Source organism: Camponotus floridanus, unplaced genomic scaffold, assembly GCF_003227725.1.
Source record: "Camponotus floridanus strain SB8 unplaced genomic scaffold, Cflo_v7.5 scaffold6, whole genome shotgun sequence".
Taxonomy (NCBI): domain Eukaryota; kingdom Metazoa; phylum Arthropoda; class Insecta; order Hymenoptera; family Formicidae; genus Camponotus; species Camponotus floridanus.
The window spans coordinates 2,683,340-2,709,037 of record NW_020229769.1 but is presented as its reverse complement, the minus strand read 5'-3'; the positions used below and the strand labels follow the sequence as shown (position 1 = coordinate 2,709,037).

The 25,698-nt window shown below is 30.6% G+C and overlaps 1 protein-coding gene across 8 annotated transcripts in view; it reads right to left on the bottom strand.

The window, feature by feature from the left end:
* Positions 1 to 25,698, bottom strand: part of LOC105259444 (cyclic nucleotide-gated cation channel alpha-3) — a 154,536-nt gene that overhangs the window by 74,000 nt on the left and 54,838 nt on the right. The window contains exons 1-2 of one of the 8 annotated variants that reach the window (XM_020030044.2): positions 7,095 to 7,159; positions 6,878 to 7,028 (exon numbers count right to left, since the gene is read on the bottom strand). The exons of the other annotated variants lie outside the window; for them this stretch is intronic. Coding sequence (XP_019885603.1) covers positions 6,878 to 6,992 — 115 coding nt within the window. The 5' untranslated portion in view covers positions 6,993 to 7,028; positions 7,095 to 7,159. Of the gene's footprint in view, positions 1 to 6,877; positions 7,029 to 7,094; positions 7,160 to 25,698 lie in introns of those variants that run through there. 8 annotated transcript variants of the gene reach the window in all.

Here is a 25,698-nt window from a genome sequence, read left to right as displayed (position 1 = left end):
CCGGCGTTCTCTTTATTACTCCTCTGTTATTTTCCCGTTAATGCGATGTAAAATGACACTAAACAAACAGCGAGAGATTTCGTCGAATACGAGCCGTCAGCGAGCAAATTCACGAATTTACATCCAATAATGCCTTTTGAATGCCCGGAAAAAGCAGAAAATTTGCTCAGCTCTAATTAAGGTGTAATTACTACTATTTATGCTGAAAAATCAAATATTGCTATAATAGATTACAGATAATTAATTTACTTTTATTTGTCCAACTGAACTTAAAACACATCGTCGAATGATACAATGTATATTTTTTTGCGCTATTTTTCTTTAACGATATTATTATTGTTTATTGAAACAATTTTCCAGCAATACGTATTATAAGGATAAGGGTAAATATGAGTAACAGACGATTCCAATTAAAGTTAGGAGTGTCTCGTTAAAATGTCGCATCTTAGAAAATACAGTGGGCAAAAGTAATTGCTTTCTAACGCCCGAGAGACTTAATAAGATAAGTTTGGAAGTAAAAGAGGAGACAAGTTTCTTTCCAGGTACTTAGTATAAAGACATGTAGTATAAAACATTGGAAAGTTGTGATAAATATCGATCACTTTCGACCTAACCACGAAAGAAAAGCCGACTTCAACTTCATTAAGAAATCAAGTAAACTATTGACTCCCCCTTCAAGTTCTTAATGATGTTATAATCCATTGAAAAAAAATCTGTTATGAAATTTTAATTTAATGCATACAAGAATCATATTGAAACTTCTGAATTGGATCTCATTTACAGTGACTAAAGTGATTTTAGATCAATCGAGCCGAAAGATCCGGTGGATTATGCGCGGCACATCTAGCGTGCATTATGGCAAAGGACAAATTAATTCTGGTTGGAGGCGCGAGTGGGTTTATTCGCGTTGCGGGCACGTCGTGTGGTCAATCCTTCGGACTATTGTACTGTTCTCTCAAAGACCAGCGACACGTAAATATTGTGTTCGGGTAAACGTGCCACATGGCATACACGACAGTGCGATACGGCCGTGTCGACAATGGGAATACGACTCTCCAAATCGAATTTACGTTCTTCTGGGCACGTTCTTTATGTCCAATTTTATCGACTTGGCCTGTTTGGCATACTTCCCGGTTGATCCCTTCTGACGGCAATTTGCGCAGCGATGCGCGCGTGGTGCATTTTAAAACGTTAATCAAAAACAAAAGGGGAATGTAACTCATAAACCGTAATTTATGACCGTTATGTGCGCGAGCCCATTCCGTTCTTTTTTTCCGACTTCTCAAGCAAGAGAAATCTTTTATGAATTTCTTGGCGATATCGCGACTGTGTCACTTGATATTCCAGAAAACGGAAGGAGTCTCGTATCGAGAGACGTTATATTTAATCGTGATTTATTGCGAGATTGAAAAATTGCGCGCGTTATAAAACAAAGCGAAAATTTTTACTTTGAGTACGGATTTCATTGATGCAGTAAAAATGTTTTATGGCCTGCGTGCGTTATTGGCGTCCCTCGTGTAAAAGGAAAAGGGCAAACACATTCTGGCGTATATAAAGCTCCATCGTTCTATTATATATATACATATACACGCATATACGTGTACACGTATTCGGATATGAATGAGTCTTAACACGCGCGAAGTCTTTCACAAGATATTACAGATCCGAAAATTCCAAGTTTTTATGCGGCACCGTATCATTTCTGAAACTCTTACGGACGGATAACTTTTCCCCGCGCGAAAGATATATTCGCATTCGAACTTTTTCGAACGAAAATATGGCGATTTCAATATCCGTCTCCCGGCGACAGTTTCTCATCGGCCGTGCCTGCAGAAGAGAAGTAAGTTTAATGATGACGCCGCGCGACCAAATGGCTAAACGGAAATCCTCGCGATGAGAAAATTGAGAAAGCACAGCGTCGACGAGGAACGAGGTAACGAAATTAACTGTCCGACAAGAATAGTAATGATATAAACCAAATGGAATTTTAATATGAGCGCAAGTATATAATTATATATAATATGATATGTATTATATTGATTATGGAATATTGAAAGAGAGAGAGAGAGATAAATAGATAATTTCCGTTGTCATCGTTTAATTATTTTAATTATTTAGTCATTTAGCGTATTGTATAATCATGTTTAATTATAAAGAAATTTGTCGATATAATGATTCTCGAAAATGCTGTCTCTTCAAAAATATGTATTATCATTAAGCATGAATAAAACCGATGACCTGGAACAAAATGTCAACCTATGAAGCGGATAAGGTCTAATACTACACATTGTCGTTGAGACAATTTCATATACAGCGCGATCACTGAAGCATATCGTCATAGAGATTGTATCGATCATCATGCTCGTTCTAGAGGAAAACGAGAAATTGTCACGAAATTATATAGTGCGGCACAGAATACGTGCAAATTCGAAGACGATGCATATTCACTTCCGAATAATGCGCTTATAACGGCCAATAACGACAAATCATTTTCCTTCGACAACCATCGACTATCTTATCGTTTGCATTATGAATGAAGACTGCATAACTATTATCGATGGTCGAAGAAAATGATTGTTCTGAAAACCATTGTTCTGAATGAAAAATATAATTTTGAAAAATACAATACGTTCTATAATTCTTATATTATTTATCGTTTTTTCTAAAAATCACGTACCTCGACGTCGAATCTAGTAAACAACTTTTATACTTCTGTCCCCTCTGTGCGAGAAATTGAAGAAATAAATAAAAAAGAAAGAGAAAGCCAAAGGCTTTCGAGGTGAAATTAAAACGGATGTCCGTTTTCGATGGAACGAAGAACGTGGCAGAAATTTCATCTCTGCATGTTTTTGACACTGCGTGACAAGTACAAATGGAGCTCGAAAAAAAGGAGCAGGACAGGCAAAACAACAACAATATCCCAATATGCGCAATTTCAGATTGCCAATATATAGAAAATTAGGTAAGCTTTTAGAATTGTTCTTTTTCTGAAAAAGGTCCACTGCCTGAAATTCATGCGATTGAACGTGTAGAAATATTCGGGGGGAAAGAAATGCTGAGGCCACGCGTAAAACTTCGATACTCGATACATGGATGTATGAAGATGAATTCATGTGCAACGAGTCAATTGGAGAGAGAGCGGCACGTTTGCATCGTTTCTCTATTTAAAGTGCCTACCTACCGTTAGCAGTATATACAAGTACATATCCGTCGAATAGTGTACACTTTAGCGGCAAGAGTGCCAGGCACATCAGTTTTACGCGTTATCGAGCGTGCAAAACGCGGGGTGAATGGACGTACACGCGAAAAAATGGACAGAATAGAGAATCATTTCCGAGTGAATATTTTTCATCTGCTAAATAAAGTCGCGCAACGCAATCAGAATGTAAAAACATTGAAGTTCTTTTCTCCCTTAAAAAGAAAAACTGCACGTATTAATATTAATATTTTTTGTGTTTTTTTTTTACTAAGCTTGATAATTTTAAAATTGAATTGATTAAAGGTAAATTGTACATCTCATACATCTCTTACCTCTCATACATTGTATATCATCATTGTGGTTTGTTTGTAAAGTAGCATTATTATCAAGCATTTAATCATTGACTGAACATTTACTAAACATTACAGAGTTCTATTCAAAATTGATATAACTAATCTTCCTCTCGTAGTTCAAATTCGTAGAACAGCTATCTTGTTAATTGCAATAAAGTTTGTACACTGAAATAGTAGTAGACGTCAACACATAACCAGACGTAAGTAGTACAGTAAATGATAAATATCAGCTACAGAAGATTCAATGATATAATTGTATTGCAGTGTAATATATGAAAATTTTATAAAAAGATTATAAAAAAATAATTAGGCATAAAAGCAATGCGTTACAAATACTTTTTAAATGTAATACTATTTTTTTTTTAATTTTACATCAAATTTTCGATCAAATCAATCAGACAAATTGAGACAAGATTCAATATGTAGCAATAAACATTGCACACACACACACATATTTTGAAGATATTTTACAAATATTAAATTAAAGCATCTTTTAGCAAATAATGCGATGGCATATAAGTAAAAATAAAAATACGAATAGCAATGTTCGAAAAGTAACACAAAAATTTCATGAAGAAAATTCGGATTATATGGATAATAAAGAACGAATTATGTGTAAATATAATTGATAATTAAATATCATATATATAGCAAATCTTTTCTTAAAAGATTCATTTTGCCCAGCGAAATTTCATGTTGCATAAAAATGCTAAAATGAAATAAAAATCAAAAGCATTTGTTATTGAATTGTTTTGCTTTGACAAGTTGAGATTTTTTTCAATTAACACTAATTGAAATATTTTTCGTGTTTTCAAAAAAATAATATTTTGCTGTTTTCTAGTTTTTTTAGTAATTACATCATATTTACATATACATCAAATACTTATATGAAATTTAAAAGATAAAAAATTTCAAATAATTTCATATGTTTTCAAATAATTTTTATATGTTATTTATTTATAAATAAAATTTATTTACAATTTGCATGGTTTAAAATTTCTTTCAACAACTATCTTTTAAACACGATAATAGCATACCTCGTAATTTAAACTCTTATTATCAGTGCTATCGAATTCTCTTACGCAAATTTTGATAATAATGGAGTCGTGTTACATGAGATCTCACTTATGTTTTAATTAGTTTAATATGCAGACATGGAGATTCATGAAAATTGCGCGCTATCGTAGTCAGCAGCCAGATGCTTTTTAGACACTTCACGTTAGAAATTCAAATAGAAACGCTACTACGTTTATACATTCGGAGCTTGAACTGCACTTAAGTCAATCGAAAACAAGTTAATTCCATATTGTACGAAATTACTAAATGCCATTTCGTCGTAATTGCTCATAATTGAACTGCAATGGGTTTTTGCAATGGCATTTTAATGACTTTTTTTAGCATTTAGATAGAATAGTCGCAGCGTGTCGCGTTGCTTAAAAGCAATTATTTTTCCCCGCAATTGTGAGAAAAATTTGCGAAACTGCTTATCGTTCAGCAAATAAATCTGTTTGTATTCTTATTTATATACTTTAGACCCTTTTGGCACTATATATATGTCTACGAATCAATACGTGCATATGCGAGGAAACAGCTATTTGTATCTTGCGCAGGAATTGCAATACTGATATTAGCATGCGCGACGTATCAGCAAATAAGAACTAAAAATACGATTGTAATTATTGACAGCCTGTGTTCAGTAGACATATTTAAATAATACCTGACACATCTATTTTCGCATTGGACGTCCAAGTTTATGTCTGGTTTTAAATTTTTATGAAATTGACACATCTCTCCAAGTTCGTAACGCGTCTAATAATTTGCGTTTATTATTCTATAAAATTCTCGCTTATTAACACATTAAAAATGTCAGCGAAAAAGATCAAAATACACAAAATTATTTTTAAGTGTCTACTCTATTTTTGAAAGTTTTATCTAGATACAGAACTTTAATTAAATTAATTGACGAAATACGGTTTATTGAATGAAATATCTCTATCAATTTTTAATGGATTTATGATATTTAACGAAAGTATCGTTATAATAAAATTTGCGATTATTTATCTTTTATTTTCGGTGAATATCATTAAATTCGATAAATGATATTATCTATAAGTCAAGTTGACTTTGATATAATATAAAAATATAATATATAATGCAATGTAATACGATATTATTATATTTTATTATTTATTAACTCGTATTTCCCGCATTTGTATTTATTTTAACCAGAAAGACATTTTTGTTATGGAATTTACTGTCGCTGATGTAATTAAAGTAATGCCATGAAATAAATTTTGTCTGTGACAAATACTGCCATTACGCTGTTTGTCAAAAAAAGAACATCTGTTTCCGCAATTTTTAAGCTAGTAAATTTAGTAAATTAATGCGAGAGCTGTGTGAGTTTACCGAGCGATAATATTCCTTACCTCCATTCGTAACAGCTAACTCCGTCGTAACTTCTCTTAATGATAACAGTTAACTGATCGTAGCGCAAAGTTAAATTACAAAGGATATGGGTGTTATAGTCCACGGGTGCAGGACCTCAATCCCGTTCGTATTCCTCTTTGTTTGTTCTTCATCTCTCGCTCAGGGGAGACTCAGTCGAAGAGCAATTTTAGTCGCGAATTGAAATTTGGATAAGTTAATGTAAATTAAGTTCGAACAGCGGAGTCTCTTCAAACAAACATCTTCCCTTTCGCGAGATGAGTCGAAAATATTTCCCTAGCGTCGTGATTCCCTGCTTTCGTTCCCGTGATTTATTCGCGAAAATTAAAACACGATCGATATAATCTGCGCGATGACAGCTGGCACTCTTCGCGGCGTTTTCCTTCCCTTCGAAACGACTTTCCCTATTAAAATCTGCTAATTAAATACGCGTCACAAACGACGACGGATTGAATATGACTGATAGCGGCCGATGCTTTCGACGGCGCATTCGACTCGTACAGAAATAATCAATGTCATATCCCGCAGATTTCATAGCTCTCGCCTCACGTCGCTCCATTTCCCGCGAATCCCCTTTCGCGAGATTAAATTCCGGTCAGGATAGGGTTAAGTAAGATTAGATTTTAAGAGGCCGGGTTAGATTTCAAGCGCGATATGGGCGAAACTCAAACTGTATTGAATCACTATTCGATAAAAAATACAAAAAGATTGCAATATAAATAAATACACCTCCCAAATATCTGAGAATATATTAATAAATAATCGAGCAGGTATGTTCGACATAAATCAAAACTATCACGCGAGTACGTTCGATTTAGCACACGTAGCTCTAGTATATGTTAGAAATAATGTACATTTGTATGAAAATTTCATTACTCACCGATATATGTAGATTCACAATGTCGCATTTCAATTATCAAAACGTAATGCGTAGTCGTAATAAGATACGATGCGTAATCAAGTCGATCGCTTCGTCTCTCCGCGAATAATTTCATCGATTGATTCGGATATTTAAAATACTGCTAAGAGATCTGCAACATTGTATAGATGTTTCGTCTTTAATCGAATATTTTGATAGTGAGGATTTTAATACGCACAAGTATCAAGCGACGCAGCTTTTTTTCCACGCAGCCATCTCGTCCCTGGTCCTTGTTTATCGGCGGCGTTCGCACTAGTGCGAAGTGTCAAGCACAGGCGTGACGCGCGTATACATTAATTGCGTCTTTCGTCACGTAGAGGCGCAACGCATAAATGAAATTCCGCTGAATCGAGCGACGATTGATCGAGTTTCGGGAATGAACTTTCGAACTGATTGAAATATCCGATAGCAATTACCCGATAATCCTTTGCGTCACATTGTCATTGCTCACGCGTGAAGTGATGAAAGGTAGACTACAAGTGTTCCGAGGTATTTGACCAATCACAGTAAAGAAATCTCGGTTTCGTTTTCATGCGAAAAATTCGAAGCGTTTGTAACGTCGAGTGGTACGTGTTTTCGAAAGATTAAATTTATCATAAGCAATAACGTTTAACTTTGAAATAATAAACAAGGAATAAATAAATCTATAACATTGTAAACATTTTTGTTCACCGAATGTTCAATTTCTATACACGTTAACAAAGATTATATATTATAAACGGCGAGGCTCTCGCGGTGCGTGCTTCTAGCGTTTTGATTCGCGCGCTGACCTTGTGTGTGACGTCAGCTTGTCTCACTTCGCTGTGGAATGTCGAGCGCGACGCACGCGTTTCTCGTGTCTCCTACCACATTAAGAATGAATCTCACGCACGAAAGAAATCCTTTCGACTCGAGTGAACGATTTGAGTGAACTAATTGAGCATCGGAGATGAATTTTCGACTCGATCACGATACATAATCTGACAATCGGTTACCTTTTCCTACGTCGTTCGCGCAGCTCGTTGATACGTCATCACTTCGTCCGGCGACTCGCGTGAAGTTGAAATGATAAACAAGGAATAAGTAAATCCATAACATTGAAAACATTTTTGTTCACTAAATATTAAATTTCTATACACGTTAACGAAGATTATATATTATAAACGGCGAGGCTCTCGCGGTGCGTGCTTCTAGTGTTTTGATTCGCGCGCTGACCTTGTGTGTGACGTCAGCTTGTCTCACTTCGCTTTGGAATGTCGAGCGCGACGCACGCGTTTCTCGTGTCTCCTATCACATTAAGAATGAATCTCACGCACGAAAGAAATTCTTTCGACTCTAGTGAACGATTTGAGTGAACTGATTGAGCATCGGAGATGAATTTTCGACTCGATCAAGATACATAGTCTGACAATCGGTCATCTTTTCCTACGTCGTTCGCGCAGCTCGTTGATACGTCATCACTTCGTCCGGCGACTCGCGTGAAGTTGAAATGATAAACAAGGAATAAGTAAATCCATAACATTGAAAACATTTTTGTTCACTGAATATTAAATTTCTATACACGTTAACGAAGATTATATATTATAAACGGCGAGGCTCTCGCAGTGCGTGCTTCTAGTGTTTTGATTCGCGCGCTGACCTTGTGTGTGACGTCAGCTTGTCTCACTTCGCTTTGGAATGTCGAGCGCGACGCACGCGTTTCTCGTGTCTCCTATCACATTAAGAATGAATCTCACGCACGAAAGAAATTCTTTCGACTCGAGTGAACGATTTGAGTGAACTGATTGAGCATCGGAGATGAATTTTCAACTCGATCAAGATACATAGTCTGACAATCGGTCATCTTTTCCTACGTCGTTCGCGCAGCTCGTTGATACGTCATTACTACGTCACTTCGTCTGGCGTCTCGCGTGAAGTTGAAGCGGTCAAATTGCAAGTGTATCACGTCGCTTTAAGAAGTATGGCGGATGCTGTGTAAATCGAACGCGGGCGATCATCGCGTTATTTAATCTGTGAGCATCGTCGCAAGTGTAAGTACGCGTCGGGAGTGCCGTAACAAGTGACGGGCGATATCGTGTTATGTTAAATAATCTGCGAGATCGACCCTCCGATGGACCTGCACGTATGAGAAATCACAGGAGCACGCTGCATCTGGAGCGAACGAGAGGAAAATGGCGCGACTCATCGATGTGACCGGTGAGTAATGTTATTTATTACATATATACATATACATATATATATATATATATATAAATGCTCGCAAATATAATCGCGCATTTATTTCGTTCGTGACAATTCGGTATTATTGTTGCGTTTTATAGCGAGCGCGCTTGACATGCGCCTCGTATTTCGTCGTCGTCGTCGTTATTGAAGACGAATGAAGGCGCCGAGAAGTGTATCTCGCTCACATTCGTCTCTGAAGATAGATCTGACTCTGGTTCAATATTCGCAGTCGCGAAATATGTTTCGTACTTCCGAGCGACTTTTCAACTTGGACTCGAATGCATGTTCACGAATTTTTGATCGAGAATTTTTCCTTTGATTTTCATATATATATATATATATATATATATATATATATATATATATATATATGTGTGTATGTAGGGTGATCATAAAAATCCGCGCATATAATTCACATATTAAGAGATTTCTTGATTAAATTAAAAATTATTTTTCTTTAAAATTAACATTATTTTCCATAACTTTTTATTTTTATTTTACTTTTATTTTACTTTTTATTTTATTTTCTTTTACTTTATAGAAAGTTTCTATAAAATATTTTTATTTATATTATAAGATTTTTTTAAAATACTCTAAATATACTTCAATAATTAGCATTACATTTCATTTCAGAAAAATTAAAATATAAAATGAAGTTATAAAAAACACGAAATTAATATAAATTTATTTTAATATATACATATTTAACAATATTACTTTAAAATATAGAAAAAATAATATATATATATATATATATATATATATATATATATTTATTTATTTATAAAATCTTATTATACATTTTCTGAAAATTTAATTAATAAAAAAAGTCAGATTTGGAAAAATAATTTATTTTTAATTATTTATAATTTTGAAAATAATGTTACTTAAAAAATATTTAAAATAAAATCGATTTTAAATTAGAATATTTTCATTAAGGCATGTTTCCGCGGATTCGTGGTCACTCTATGAACATTTTATTATATTTTATTATATTTTATTATATTTTATTATATTTAGAATTGTAAGGAATGTGTAGAATTGTGAATTGCACGCTACAATAATCGCGAAATACATTTTCGGTCGCTTGATGCATTTTAAGAACTTTATTCGAATGAATTTGATAGAAAAAAATTCTAAAGTCGATACTTCATATGGTTCTCGAAATATTTATGCATAGTCATAATAAACCATAACATCGATCGCGATTTTTATTTCGGATTCGCATTGGCACGTGACGCGAAGCCAGATTTCCATTTATTTTTCGTATTTTTATTATAATTTTTCAAGATACACATTCGAAAATATTCTATAAAACGGAGGAATACCATTGGTTTTAATGATATCGCCAGGACAGTAAAATCAAGCGTTTTTGTGAAGTTTCATTCTTTTTGTTTTGATTGTTATCGATAAACTTGCAGAAAAGAAGTTCTGCGATTCTACTCTCGAGAAATGGTATCAATTAATTTTTTTTTTTTTATAAATAAATACTGATTTTTTTGGAAACATTAAATCCATATAACAAAAAAGTTTATATATATGTATATATATGTATAAGTAAAGTAGAAGTAAGCTTTTATTTTGTGTTTTAATAAGATATTCTAATGCTAATTTCAATATTATGTTTCTTATTGATCCACTTGAAATTTACATAAATATTTGTATATATAAATGATACATTATGCAAATATTTTTATAATTTAAATATTTATCGTACATTATCGGAAAAATATCAGAGAAAAATATAATTTTTTCGCAAAGAGAAATTTAAAAAAAGTTAAATATAACAATTTGAATTATTCACTTGCTTGCCGAAAATAATTTTAACATGTATGTAGTTGATTTCTACAAAGTAAAAGAGAAATTTTATTTTTAATGATATATTGGCATTTTATTTCTCTCTCTGTGAAAAATATTTCTTTTCAGATCACATATCGTATAGATAAAAATAAATAAACTTTAATATTCCTGTGCAAACATTACATGAATTTAACAATGTTTTAAATAAAAGGCTGCATATAAATATTCTTTTCAAGATGTAGTATTTTCAAAAAAAGAAAGAAAAAAAAATGAAAGAGAAATATATATAACAAGTCTTGTAGCAAGTACGTACCATTTTATTAAATGATAATACCATTATCAATAATTAATGTGGATTATTCGAAATTAATTATATTATTATCGGGATAACATTCGGATTTATACTTGTAATGTGTTAGCGAAACACGACAGCAAGAATTCGTAACCTTCGCAACCCTCGTAAACGGAAGATAGGATCGATCCTTCGAACACGTGCGCGCCTGTTTCGAATAATCGAAACGATACATTACGCGTACCGAATTCAAAAGTGAAATAAACTTTGAACCTTTCCTGACTTCTCTTTTTCCATATAAATGTGTTACAGTGTTCAAATTTTTGAACTCCTGACTGAATTTAAGAAAAGATATAAAGTTATACCCATGTATAAAACATTGTTAAATTCATGTGACAGTTCTATAGTGAAAGTTTACTTATACATATATATCCTCTATATACACAGTATCTATATACACAGTATCTAGAGAAAGAGTACGAAAATTCTCAATTGTTGTTTCAACGATATTGCCTAAAAACTGTATAAAATAGAAACACGCAGTCACATTGTTAATAGAAAAAATTCTCCATAGAAGAGTTAGATGTTGTACGCTATTGCGATGAAAAAAGCCCTGACGTGATGTATTTTCTATATCTGTGTGAAAAACCCTTTATAAAATGGAGCGATAGACGAGACACGAGATTACAATAGAATTGCATCGCGTTTGGCACGTGCCATTGGTTTTCATCACGTGCGTTCGCACTTACAAACTATTAATTTGAGCACCTCAACACTTAAACGTCGATATATTGGGCATCAGTTACTCGCGTGCTTTCCGATAACTCGCTCAATTATATTTTCGTCAACGATTTACTCGAAATTCCGCGGTACTCCTCGTAAATGTATCTCGATTGGTATCACTGGCATTTGATACGCGCGCATGCAGTAATCGAACATCAGAAATTTGCGATAGAAAGAAATTAATTTTTGCTCGATAAAAATCAAATAATGATACATACATATATTTCGAATATGCGTAATGCATTAAATATGTAAATAAATTTTTTATAAAATACATATATTTCGAAAATTTGAATATATGAAACAATGAGAAATGTAGGTTATTATTACTCAGGATTATGAGTTTATTTTGAAAGTATGCGAGTGTAATTTCAAAAAATTGTATTTCTTCAAAAGTATCTTTTTCGAAGAATTGTAAAAGCATTCTTTGCGGGAGAGTTGAATGCAATTTTGCTATGCAAGCGGCGAATGTTGAGAGTGCCTGCTTTTGCGAATCTTTTCAGCATCTTACGCGATCGTCTTGTAAAGCAAGGATGTCCCATGCATACAAACGAAAGAACAAAATGGTCAATAAATGTTACCATATTGGATAAGTACAGCTTTGAAATTTATATATTATACATCCCTTGAATTTCTTTAAAATGCTCGCCATTAGAAAAAAACCTGCATATAAAATATCAAAATATTTTCAATTTAATTTAATTTTCGAGAGATAAGTTTCTGCATTTCAGGATGTTCATTGTTGTAAATTCTTTGGCATAATATTTTTTTACAAAAACTAATTTAATTTTCGAGAGATAAGTTTCTGCATTTCAGGACGCTCATTGTTGTAAATTCTTTGGCATAATATTTTTTTTACAAAAGTTAAATTTACATAAAGATAAAAGGAAAATAATATTTTAGTGACGCGTTTATATCGATCATTGGGCGAAATTGATAATTTTAAGCTTGTGTCAAGTTTTTATTATTTAATTAATATTTGATATAAAAAATAATTTGTCATTACATTTTTAATGAAATTTTTAATATATAAATTTTTTTCCATGCTTAGAAGAATATGTTTACTAAAAATTTCTTTAAAATTGATACGTCTGTATTCTTAAATTCTTGACAGTGGATGCAAGACATTTTGCGATAGAAACTTTTACCAAATTTCTAAAGGGATTTCCAGCTATATTATATATTAGAACTTTTGAGACTGCTAAAACTTTACAAAACTTTATTTCTCCCTTATGTATCTAGAAAGTACATTACTTCTTTATAAACGCACCTGCGTCGGTCAATCACAAAACAATAACAAAAAAAATTACTATCTCCAAAGTATATTTTCCGTTCAATTCTCTTTTTTTCTCGTTAACTCGTAATGTCTATTAAAATATATACGCAAATTTTAGTGTCTTTAAATATATTTATAATATAATTAAAATATATTTAATAAATATTAAATTGAAAACAGAGAGAATTGCTAAAAATTAATGGATTTTCCTCTAAGAAGTATTGAAGAGCTTTATTTAACCGTGATTAATTTAACAGCTCATTTAATAATCAATTTAATCGTAACAATAATACGAATTGATGATTTCATATACCCGATTATATGCTTCATGTCTATAAATAGCTTCTGCATAATGTAAAATTAATTTGTATCAACCTGAAAATTTTGCTTTTAATCAATTTGAATTCGACATACGGTTCAATTAATTATTCATTAATTCTTTTGAATGAATAGTATGAAATCAATATATATATATATATATATATATATATATATATATAATTTCTTTTCATTACCTTTTAAAATTTGTTTATTTTCTGTTATTTAAATAATCTTCCAATCTCTTGAATCATGAATATTCATGATTCAAGAGAGATGATGCGGGTATATCAAAATAAAATGGATCATATTTCAGATTTTCATGCAGTTAATATTTTTAAATTACATTTTTGTAAGACATGAAAGAGATATAGAAATTCATATTTTAATGAGATTAATAACGATATTTGATATGAAGTAAAAAATACAGTTTCTATCGATTTCATATTGAAATAAATCATTTGTACTGTTATGAAAATTATTCGGTAAATATCAATGTTGGATTATATTACTCAAATGTTACATATACTAATTCACGCATATATCAATTCACGGCAAAACTAATCGAATCGAAGTAATCGAAAACTCAACGGATGAAAAATATTTTCTGCTGGTTGGAAATGGTTGTAGTAGTGGAGAAACGACTAGTGTACCGATTTCATTGCTGGTTGATCCTGTCAACAGGGCACGTTGAAAGTCTGTAAGCCGCTGACACATACATGGCACGACACGCGCACGCGTGACCGATAGATAGGTAACCAAGTTGCCCCCGCAAATGTACTCGCGCCCTGAAAATTCCAGTTGCTTCGCAGCATCCGCGAGTGCAAACAAATATTTGCTCGTCTCGTATTGCGGCAATCTCTGTTCAGAGATGCTTCTATGAAAATCTCCATAACATACAAGCTTTTTGTGATCCGCAGTATTACATTCGCAGTTAATCGTCCGAACCAATTTTGCGATTTATTTTTGCGAGCAATAATAATAAATACTTCCATTTGTACATTTAATGTATGTTTACTGATATTTAAATATTATTTATTCTCTTTATGAAAAACATCATTTTTATTTTTAGAAAGAGCAAAAAAAACCTATACACAGAGATTTAAAAATTACAAAAAAATAAAATTTTTTTTAACTGTTTTACTTTTTAATTTATCTTTCGTATATATTTCGAGATGAAAGAAAGTTATGTGCGGAAATATCAGATGACATTGATATCTTTTCATGAACTTCGTTTTCACCCTAAAACTTTTTCAAGTATTTGTCGAGGTGCTATAAGCTTTAAACCATGCGTTTTCAGAAAAAGTTTTCAGTAAAAGTTATCTATTATATAAAAGTATCCATTATATAAAAGTTTAAAAATAGGTAAAAGTTTATTCCTCCCTCTCTCTCTCTTTGCATGGAGACTCGTTTTTCTTTTTTGAATTATATCGTGATTTTCCCAAGTTTCTTAAAGAGAAACTTTGTGATGCAATTGTAGTTTTTATGGCGATTGATATAAATAAGAATAATTCCGATGAGGAAAATACATATCTGCCGGCAATAACAGCTATAAATCGATCGTAAATGAAATTTAATTTATGGATTTTAGTTATTTTTGAAGTTTCGTTTAGAAGTTTATTATTCCTTTGCATATCTAAGTATCTTTGTTATTATTCCTTGGCAGTTCGATATTTTTATCGCGTTTATTTTCTACTTAAAATTACATCGTTTAATTTAGCATTTAAATATTAGCTTATAAAATATTATATGGGAAAATTTTTCAGGCCTTTTACACTAAGAAAATATACTTTTTCTCGAATAATCGTTATATAATCTTTTCGTCAGTCACATACAATCCACTTGAGGTTTGAGCTATTGCATATCAACAGCATTATCCATCAGCATGATCGATATCACAGCAACGATGGACGGTTAGATAGATTGCCATAGTGTAGACTTGATTTCTACCTGCCAGTCCCTTGTTGATTGTCACAGCTTTTATCGAATTAGCGAGTGCATTAGCCTATCAATATGGCACGCTGTAAGCTAGATTAGATTTTGATTGAATTCTTTATTTTCAGGCTCGGAAAACTAATCAGAGAAGTTAGACATAATTAGAGTCGCAAAATAGAAAATAATTGAACTGATAATGAAGTGATTAATTAGATGGTGTAAGTTTAAATATAAAACAAATGCGTGATAAGAGAATTAAATTGTCAAAAAATAATAAATAAAGTATTTAAATATAGAGAATAATAAAGCTTCTATACAAACAAAATATTAAAAGAAACCCACAATTTTGAGAGAAGATGTTATTTAATTTTTGTCTAGTTAATTCAATCAGATATTACAATAGCAACAGTATTGTTCTAAAAATGAATTATGAATTATATACATTATATATTAATGTTTATGTAATATGTTAAATTTGCATAGGTTTTACTGACGTCTTGAATACGTTGTTTTTATTGGCATGCGCGAAATATTGCGTAGAAAATTAAAAAGAATAAATCTTCATTTTTATTCTCATGACTTTTATTGCTCATAAAACCATACCAATAACTCGTTGAATGTCTGATGGAAAGTTGAGAAGACAAATCCTTAGCTTCCTTTAAAAAATGCAATCTAGATTTTCTCAAAGATTAAATTACCTATTCAAGAAAAATATTGCGAAATAATATCTTATTAATCCTCTTTTCTTCAAGTCGAATATAATAAAATTACCATGAAGTATAATCCTTGCATTATATTTTTATCTCAAATATATAATTGTCATTTCTTCACACGCATTACTTTTTTATAAATATAAATACTTTTTCATACATATAAATACACAGATAAATATAAAATCTCTCATAAGTAATATCATTATTGAATTGCTTACTTATGATCAAAGTGAAAAAGCTTTTGTGTGTTAATTTTATTATTTTATCTATAATAGTACGAGAGAAAAATAATATTAGATACAAAATAAATATTAAATATAAAATATACAATATATATATATATATATATATATATATATATATATAAATTTTACAACATAATAAATTCGCCCGAAGTCTCAGTAAATTTAGAAAAATTCTTTAAAAAAGATTCCTTTAAGACTCAAGTTCAAATAATGGATTTCTTATTCTACTTAGCGTTTTAACACTCATCGTATTCTTTTCTTTATTACTATGGCTGACTCTCGAGATTTAAAAATGCAACCCGCTTGTTGGAGCGAAGCCAATGCGTGAATTATGCAGTAACTATCGTGATATATCCGGATTCGCGCTTCGTAAAATACAAACAAAACAACTTGTCTCATTACGAGATTTCTCTTTACTGTCGTTTTTCTGTCTTAATCAACCTTACTTATATATTATTTAGGAACGGATAATTTTGCCAAGTTTGAAGTTAATTATTTTATAATGCATTTTAATAAGAATAAAAGCAAGTAAAAAGATTTTAGGAAACATATTTCCTTTTTGTTCTATGTGTAATTTAAAAAATAAGAGATTTCTTTCGCTCTTTCTTAAAAAAATATTCTATAAAAGCTCAGAAAGATGGAATCTGAGTTTTAAATTTTATTGATTTTCGTACAAATTTGGATATTTCATCGTGATATCCGTCGTTTTTCATTATTTAACGATTTCAATATTTTCTGAACATGAAACGTGACATTTCCTGTAACTTCATCGATAAATAAATTTTAAACCGTGTTCTATACATATATATAACACGGTTTAAAATTTATTTATCGATGAAGTTCTATATACATATATATATATATATATATATATATATATAGAATTAAAATTTAAACTTAAAATTTATTTATTGATGAAGTCACAGGAAGTACCACACATAGAATTAGGAAGAAAAAATAATTCGTACATTTATGCCAGATTATTTACGGCGCCTTACCATCAAGGCTCATTGAAATTTCTCGCTGATTGTCGCTGATTGAATGGAAAAGTGCTGGAATTTTCGGTTAAAGCGCAGCGAATTAGTTTTTCGGGGTAAGCACGTATCTTGTTAAACTGCGTTACACGTGGCCTGTTTTTGCTCCATGTCTTCCGGTATGGATACGTGCCAATGCTTGGTGATTGTAAATTCTCATTGTACTTTCATATTATAACTTATTTATTTAATTATAATTATTTCTATTAACAATACTCTTTTTCTGAAAACGAAGATATTTTTGGATTGCGATCATTGTAAATGAGTTTCGTTTTTAGCATCTTAATTTTAATCGGAGATTTCATTAAAAACATTTAAATATTCTTAATTTTCTGTGTAATAATTTATTTTAAAAAATCAAGAGTTTGTCATGCATAAGAAAAATTCAAGATATCACAAATTATTTTTCAAAACGAGAATGATGCAAGATAGCATTTTTCACAAATCTTTAATAATAGTGATTTTTAATGAGGAAAATAATATGGATTTATAGGACATACATCTAACTTTTATTTGAATAACTATGAATGTTCAAGCAACATATTTTGTTCTTGGAATAGTAACGTCCTCACTCTCGTCGGTGAAAGAAACAAAAACAGGAGGAAAATACATAGGAAGTTTGCGCGCATACGTTCATAATGGTGTCGTACGTTTTTCGACTGCCTTCTCCTGAGCAAATTCGTGAGATTCCGTTGTCTGCCTTCCGAAGATTTCGGGAATTCAAAGTCCCTGAGGACCCGCTGGAATAATAAATCCTCTACCGAAACAAATAAATTAGAGAACACGGAACACATCGCGCAGATGAAATTCTCAGCGATTTTCGCTAAAATGCGAATTTGATAAAGAAGTTATGCCATTAATTAATTCATTTGACATCATATTTTGCCTGAGTTTGCCTAATTAATATCGGAAAATGAGGCAAAAATTAGACATACTTCTAGAAATATTTTATCGTACACGTGATAATGATTGAATCTTGCAAATAGCAAAAAATATTAGTATTGTTAATAAAAAAAATTGAATATATCAAAAGTATTTATATTTTTTAACGTCTTAAAAAGATCTTTTTTGTGTCTGATAAAACGATTCGAATTTTGCATCTTTAAATCGAAGCATTAGCAATATTTTTATCGTGCTAGTAGTTTATTTTTAAAATTTTTGTGCAGTTGATAAAATTCTGATTCTTTTCTAGAGAGTTACACAGCAATTTTTCAGTTTTTAGATAAACTTTTTTTTTACGAATTAAAAAGTTTTTTCACAAATCTAATTTTCTAAATGCTGAATACAGTCTCATCGGTAGATTTTTTTAAAAAAATATATCGCGAGAATTCTACAGCTTGTTGGAAAAGAATTAGAACACCATCAACAATATCAAAGTTGTGAAAATGGAATACTAACTTTATAAAAAAGATTCGAATTGATCGATGAAACTCATCTTGTGATAACAGCATCAACTAGAGCAATCATCGTCGTGATTCGCCCGTCGGTCGACTCGGTCAGCCAGTGCATTTCAATCTGACACCTGCCTGCCTGAGTAATTCGTGCGTTCACGTAATGAAATTCGCGTAACATCGCTCCGGATAGTTGCAAATATGTGCAGATATATGCACACTCGTCAGACACGCATCCGTTATACGCCGAGTTTGCCGTTGACGGTTATGGTCACCGTGAACGAACGGCGAGGTATACCGCGATAATGGCTTTAAGCTGTGCCTGACCATTTCTGAGCAAGTTGTCCTTCGCAGGTCTCGCCATTTACACACGTGTTCGCGCTCACGTGTTTATAATAATGTATGTATATTAATACTTTTTAAAAAGGTGAATGTAATAAATCTATTCACAATTTATAATAAATAATCCTCAATAAATCTCGGTCCAAAAATTAACTCAATCAAATATTTTTCTGTTACATAATTGTAATAGTATTAATTTTTAATTTTTGATATGATAAATACAATATATAAATATGTGAAACAGTATATAAATATGTCATGCAAACAATGGAATATTCTAATCGTAATATATGTGTATAAAAATAAAAATATATTAAAAATATAACACTGAAACAAAGCGTTCAAATAATGAATAAAATAGTAACATAAAATAATAACAGATTGATAAAATGCAAGCTGAGAATCACTGAGGCAGTTCCAAGGAATTAAAGCAGAATTAGGTTGAGAGGGATTTAATAAAGACGAGCATACACAATACAAAAAAAATCATTAATGAAATATTAATTAAGCAAATTACAAAAGGTCACAAAATAATTTGAGATGGCGGAAATGAAAAATTCTGTATTATTAATTTTCATAATATCGCACCCCTAATAATTAATAAATAATTTTCGTAATATCGCATCTCTAATGTCGTCAAAAATAATTTGTATAAATTAATCTTTTGTTGCTAATGTATGTTATATTAATCTTGTTGATTGGTGACGAAGCAATCGATCAATTGAGCAATCTATCGATTCTAAAAAATTTAATTGGAAAAATATTATAAATGCATGTGATGTACATAACGTTACCAATTTCTTAAACTATAATGGTACAAGTTAAACTGGAATATTCTAAAATAGGTTATAAAAACATATATATTTTTCTGTCATAAAAGGAAACAATAAACTTTTATTTCCGATTAAACAAACAATTATACACTAAAGAATATACATAACTTGCGACAATATGTATTATATCATATGTAGAGATATAACGGGTAAAATTATTCAATATTATTAATTACTTTTCGACGATATTTTACACAATAAATCTTATATAAATAGTGCCAGACATTCGGGATGTAAAAAATAAATCCAACATACAATTTAAGCAAAATATTGTATTTCATCGACAAAATCAATTCCAGAGCAATCAAAGGTTTGCAGTTCTTGGTTCTTTTTATGATAATGAAAAAATTCATCGACTTTATCAAATAAAATTTAATAAAATAATATAAATTATATATAAATGAATTGCTTTTATGTAAATTTTAAATTATAAAATATTTGCAATTAATATATAGTAAAATGAAATTAATATAGTAAAATGAAAAATTTGCTTGTGCGATGTATTTTTGTTGACGCAGTAATAAAATTTCATTTAATACAATTTGACAAAAATATCTGTGCATTTTATGCACGTGGTATATCATGGCACGTTATAATACAAAACACAGTATGCTACCGTGGCTGTAAGCAGTTATGTAACGCAGCCAAGTTGAGAACCCTCGCGAACAATGACGTAGTTTCGAATTCCTCCGCCCATGCAGTAAACTACACCATCCCACTGCATTCAACCCTCGCCACCCCCGCGCATCATATACCACCAGCTATGTAACAGCGAAGCGAAACCGCGCGACTCGTTCAACCCGCGAAACCAGCTCCTATTAATAAATGCATTTTATGATTTTTGTGCGCGCGAGAAACAACGATGTTCAATATTTCTCCGTTTTATTCGCTGCTTTATATTTCTAACGTAACCAGAAGCGAAAAATCAATTTTTTCATTTTAGAAAATGCACTTCTTCTTTAAATAATATTAGCTTTCGTTTACAGAAATGTTGGATAATTTAAAAAATCGATATTTTCTTAAAAATCTGAAAAATTAATTAAACGCCACATCTCACTATAACGTCTTACAATCTTAGTTTTTAATACAGCATTTTTTAAATCTGCATATAAATTTTACTTTAAATGAATTTTAATGAAATACAAATTTTTGCTATAATTTCGCGCTCCCGGAAACTAATGTACTTCACTTTGTAATCTACTATATTTTTACGAATAAAAGAAAATATAATGAACCTAGGAGGCCCATTTGTTTTGAGATATGATTATATCGCTCAATGGCAAGGAACATTGATCAGAGCTGCTACAATATTGCCGAAATAAATGCTTTTACTACTGACCTTCACCCTGAACAACACTTTGGATATGTACGATATATAGCATTCCGAATAACATAAGCGAGATGAAATTTCCGAGATTTAAACGTTATGAAGTTTTACTTGAAAAATCTGATGAAAAAATTCGAATAGCTGATTCTATCTCTTGCTTGAAGAAAAGTTAACATATTTTTAAGAGTTTATAATTTTGTTATTTTAAAAAAAAAACAATTTCATTCATCTAATATATATTTAATTTTTTAATTTAATATTTAATATATCTAAAAATAATTAAAATACATTGATATGAGAAAATTAAATAAAAATTAGTATGTAAATATAAAAATTATATTAAAATATATAAATTATTAATATAATTAAATATTTAATATATTAAAAATTATAAGTAAATTGAATTTTAGAATATTATAATTTATAATTAAATTATAATTATCTAACAATTTGTCAACATTTTATGCAATATTAAGTTATTAAATAATTATAAGAGAAGGGAAAAAAGAGTAATGTAAAAGAACTATTTAAGGAGAAAAAGAGTAATGTAATAGAACTATTTAAGGAGGAAAAGAGTAATGTAATAGAACTATTTAATATTATGATCTCTCGATATTGATATTTGAAACTTTCAAATAATAAATAAAAATATGTGTATTCATACATATTTAGTATATCAATAATTAACACTGGATACTTATGCATATATGTTTCATATCAGAACGGAATGTCGGAATTATAATAATTTATAGTACACATATTTTATGCTTGTAGAAGCATTACAGTTTCAAGCATTTACAATCTCATAGTATAGTATGTATCATATATTTATGTCAAAATATTTTGTAATTTAAAACATAATACTAGTGTTTTTGATGTGATAAGTATTATATTTACATAACATTATCACATATTTTTTTTCGTCATTACTTTGAATTTTGTAAAGTATTTTTTTAATCTAGATCATATAATTTTAACTTTGTAATGAATTTAAATGGACCGCATTTCTCATGTCGGGAATGAACGCAAGGACGGTGAACAAAAATGTCTCAAAACGCGCATATTATCAACAGCGTTATATTCTGCAATAGTTCATCTCATTTACGTGCCAGTCTCTATTTGGGCGTGCATCCCTTTGGTATTATGACGCCACTCCCTGAAGACGAATGTATAGAAACGTGTAACGAACGTTCGAGGTGATGTTTTGCATGAGAATCTCCATATCGCTGGAATATGTTATCGTAAGATGGATATGCTCAACGTTGAAAGGCGAAACGTGATTCATGCTGGCTTGGGATAAAATATACGTTTATCTCAGAATCAAAATATGAAAAAATATTAAAATAATGAAACATTGTATTTTTTTTATCCATCGTAATTTATTCTTCAGGCATTGATTCTTGATACTATTTTAATAGTCGTTTAGCTATCGTTTAATTATAGTTCAATCACGAATTTTAACATGTACATACATGAGTACTTTATTGAGAAAATTTCATCGCATATCTTAGAATAGCGATAATCAATCTTTTCGTGATTTGAAACAAGATGGAGCAAATAGTCTATATTTTCAAATGCGCGTTTGATGCGGAGAACTATTCGGAAGTCAATCTCCAATAGCTTTGCAAAATATAAGAAGAAAAAGGATAAACATTTTATTACACATGAAAATTATTTAATGAGAAGGCATAATATAGCACAAGGTTTTGTATGCCTTCATTAAAGTACAGTACCGTCAAAATAGAAATCTCAACTAACTCCTAGTACTACTTATCAACTCCTCGTTATCCTCGAATCGCTGTGATCCTAGCCACATGTATTTCATGTATAAATAGATTAAAATGACCTGATACAAAATCGGGGCTACAAGGCAAGTGATCAAACTGCTTTGGAAATTCGATAAAGGTTTTTTAACCACCCTATAGCTCGAATCTTGCACCGAGTGACTTTCATTTGTTCACGTGCATGAAAATGTGGCTGGAAACTCAGCGATTCTAGGATAACGAGGAGCAAATGAGTTAGGAGTTGGCCGAGATTCTAGTTTGGCGGCACTGTACTTTGATGAGAGAATACAAAAGTTTGTGCCATGCTATGATAAATGCTTTCGAATGGTGATTATATTAAATAAAAGACAGTGTATGTGTGTATTATATATATGACTTATAACTTTTTATAATAACTTTTGTATAATAAAATGTTTCTTGTTTTATTTTACAAACCTACCGGAAATTAATTTTCGAAAGTCCTCGTATTTTTTTCTTCTATTATCAAATTATGAAACGATTTATTGATTACTTTAAAATATTGCGTAAAATAATTAATATATAAATTTGTTTTAAGAAAAATATTAAATATTAAATATTATAACATATGTGAATCATGACAGTGGTGTGATATTAACGTTTTTGATTAAAGAATGTTATACAATAATAATTATATAATAATAATAGAAGTAAATAATTATAATACTTTTTTGTGGATATAAACAATGAAAAACAAGAGATTTTTGCTTTCTGATAATATTTGTTTCGAATAATCATAATTTTTAATAACATAGTAATAATTTTATACATTTCAAAACATTAAACATACATTATTACACTAAAAAATCATTCAATCTTTTAATCATAAGACTTTTTACAAAATTTTATTTTTATATTTTTTATAAAGTTAGATTTTTGCTATATTTGCAAATAATTAATAGTAGGCTATAACAAAATAACTTTGCAATGCAAGCATAAAATTTACACAGTTTTAATTAAAAATTTCCAGATGTGAATAGAGCTATTTTATATATTAGAAAGTATTGTGATAATCCGGGAAAAATAATTAGCACTCGTCATGTTCATCGAGAGAAGTGTAACAAACAAACATTATTTCAATGCTGTAATATTTAGGATAAGAAATTATCGCGATAATGTTATTTCAGAGATAGGAATATTGCCGGCACAAATATGTTTATTAAAAATTCTACATATTCTGCAAAATAAAGCATCCAATATATATGTGTAGGCAATTTCTCGCATTAAATATAATTATAAAGAAATGTATAATTATTGGGTACCAACCGCGAATTTCATAATCAATAATATCGCTCAATATTTAATTATTTTATTTTCATCGAACGGAATATCAGGCGTTCGGGTAGCAATAATTAACCCTTTAATGTATTATCTCATTAAAGATAATTTTATTAGAGTTCAAAATATTTTATAATTGAAAACTGCGGATTGCTACTATAATTAATACACTGACAAAAATATCCGGTGAAAAGGTAATGAATGGATATTATACCGATCACCTTATCATTTTAATCGAAAAAAAAAGAAATCGGTCAGATATCCAATCAGAAAATATCGATCGATCGGAGATATCTGATCAGAAAGTTCAAAATTCGGAACTTTCCGATCAGATATCTGATTAAAGTGAACGGTACAATATCCGTTCGTTACCTTTTCATCGGACATTTTTCTCAGTGTAAAAAAAAAAAGAAAACATAAATTTGAAAGGTATTTATGTATGTATATATTTATACAAGATATGAGTTGAAATAAATTTTTTATGTATTGAATTAATCAATTTGATTTAATTAAAGTTTGACAAAAACATAAAAGTTAATTTCTGTCAAAAATCAACTTAAGCATCTTTCACATTGAGTATAAATTTGAGTATAAATTTGAGTATAAATTTGAGGTTTACGTCAATTTTACTTAATGATTTGTGAGCAAAGAGTTAGTTTATTATGACACGATACATCATCAAATAGGAAAGAAATACAGAATTACACGAATAAATTATGATGAGCAATTCGATATTCAATATTCTGAGCTGCCATTCACGTACAAATCACCTCCGTATTGCACTTTCGAAAATTTCAGGCAAATTGTGACGATTAATCGTCGCTGTCGGATTGCGGCAATTAATCTTGTGCAGCGTGAACCGTTTAACAATCACGTTGTTAGCCACTAACCGCCGTAACCGGTCAGACTGACGGTCGATCTCTTATTTAAGCTGTGGGTAACGGCTGCTGCGAATATAAATAGATGAATGCGGGATATTTGTTAAAGAATGAACAATATTCACTATAAGCAATATCCATATAAGAAAGAAAATTAAGGAGAGATTAGATAAATATAACAGATAAGCGTGTACCGACACTATTATCATGGGATAGATTTATATAAACGCCTCGATAACTTATAAAATCCTAATGAGGAACATCGCGAAATCTTATGAAATATAAATTTTAAGACGATCTTTACAGCGTATCTAACGCTTGCAATGAAATCTA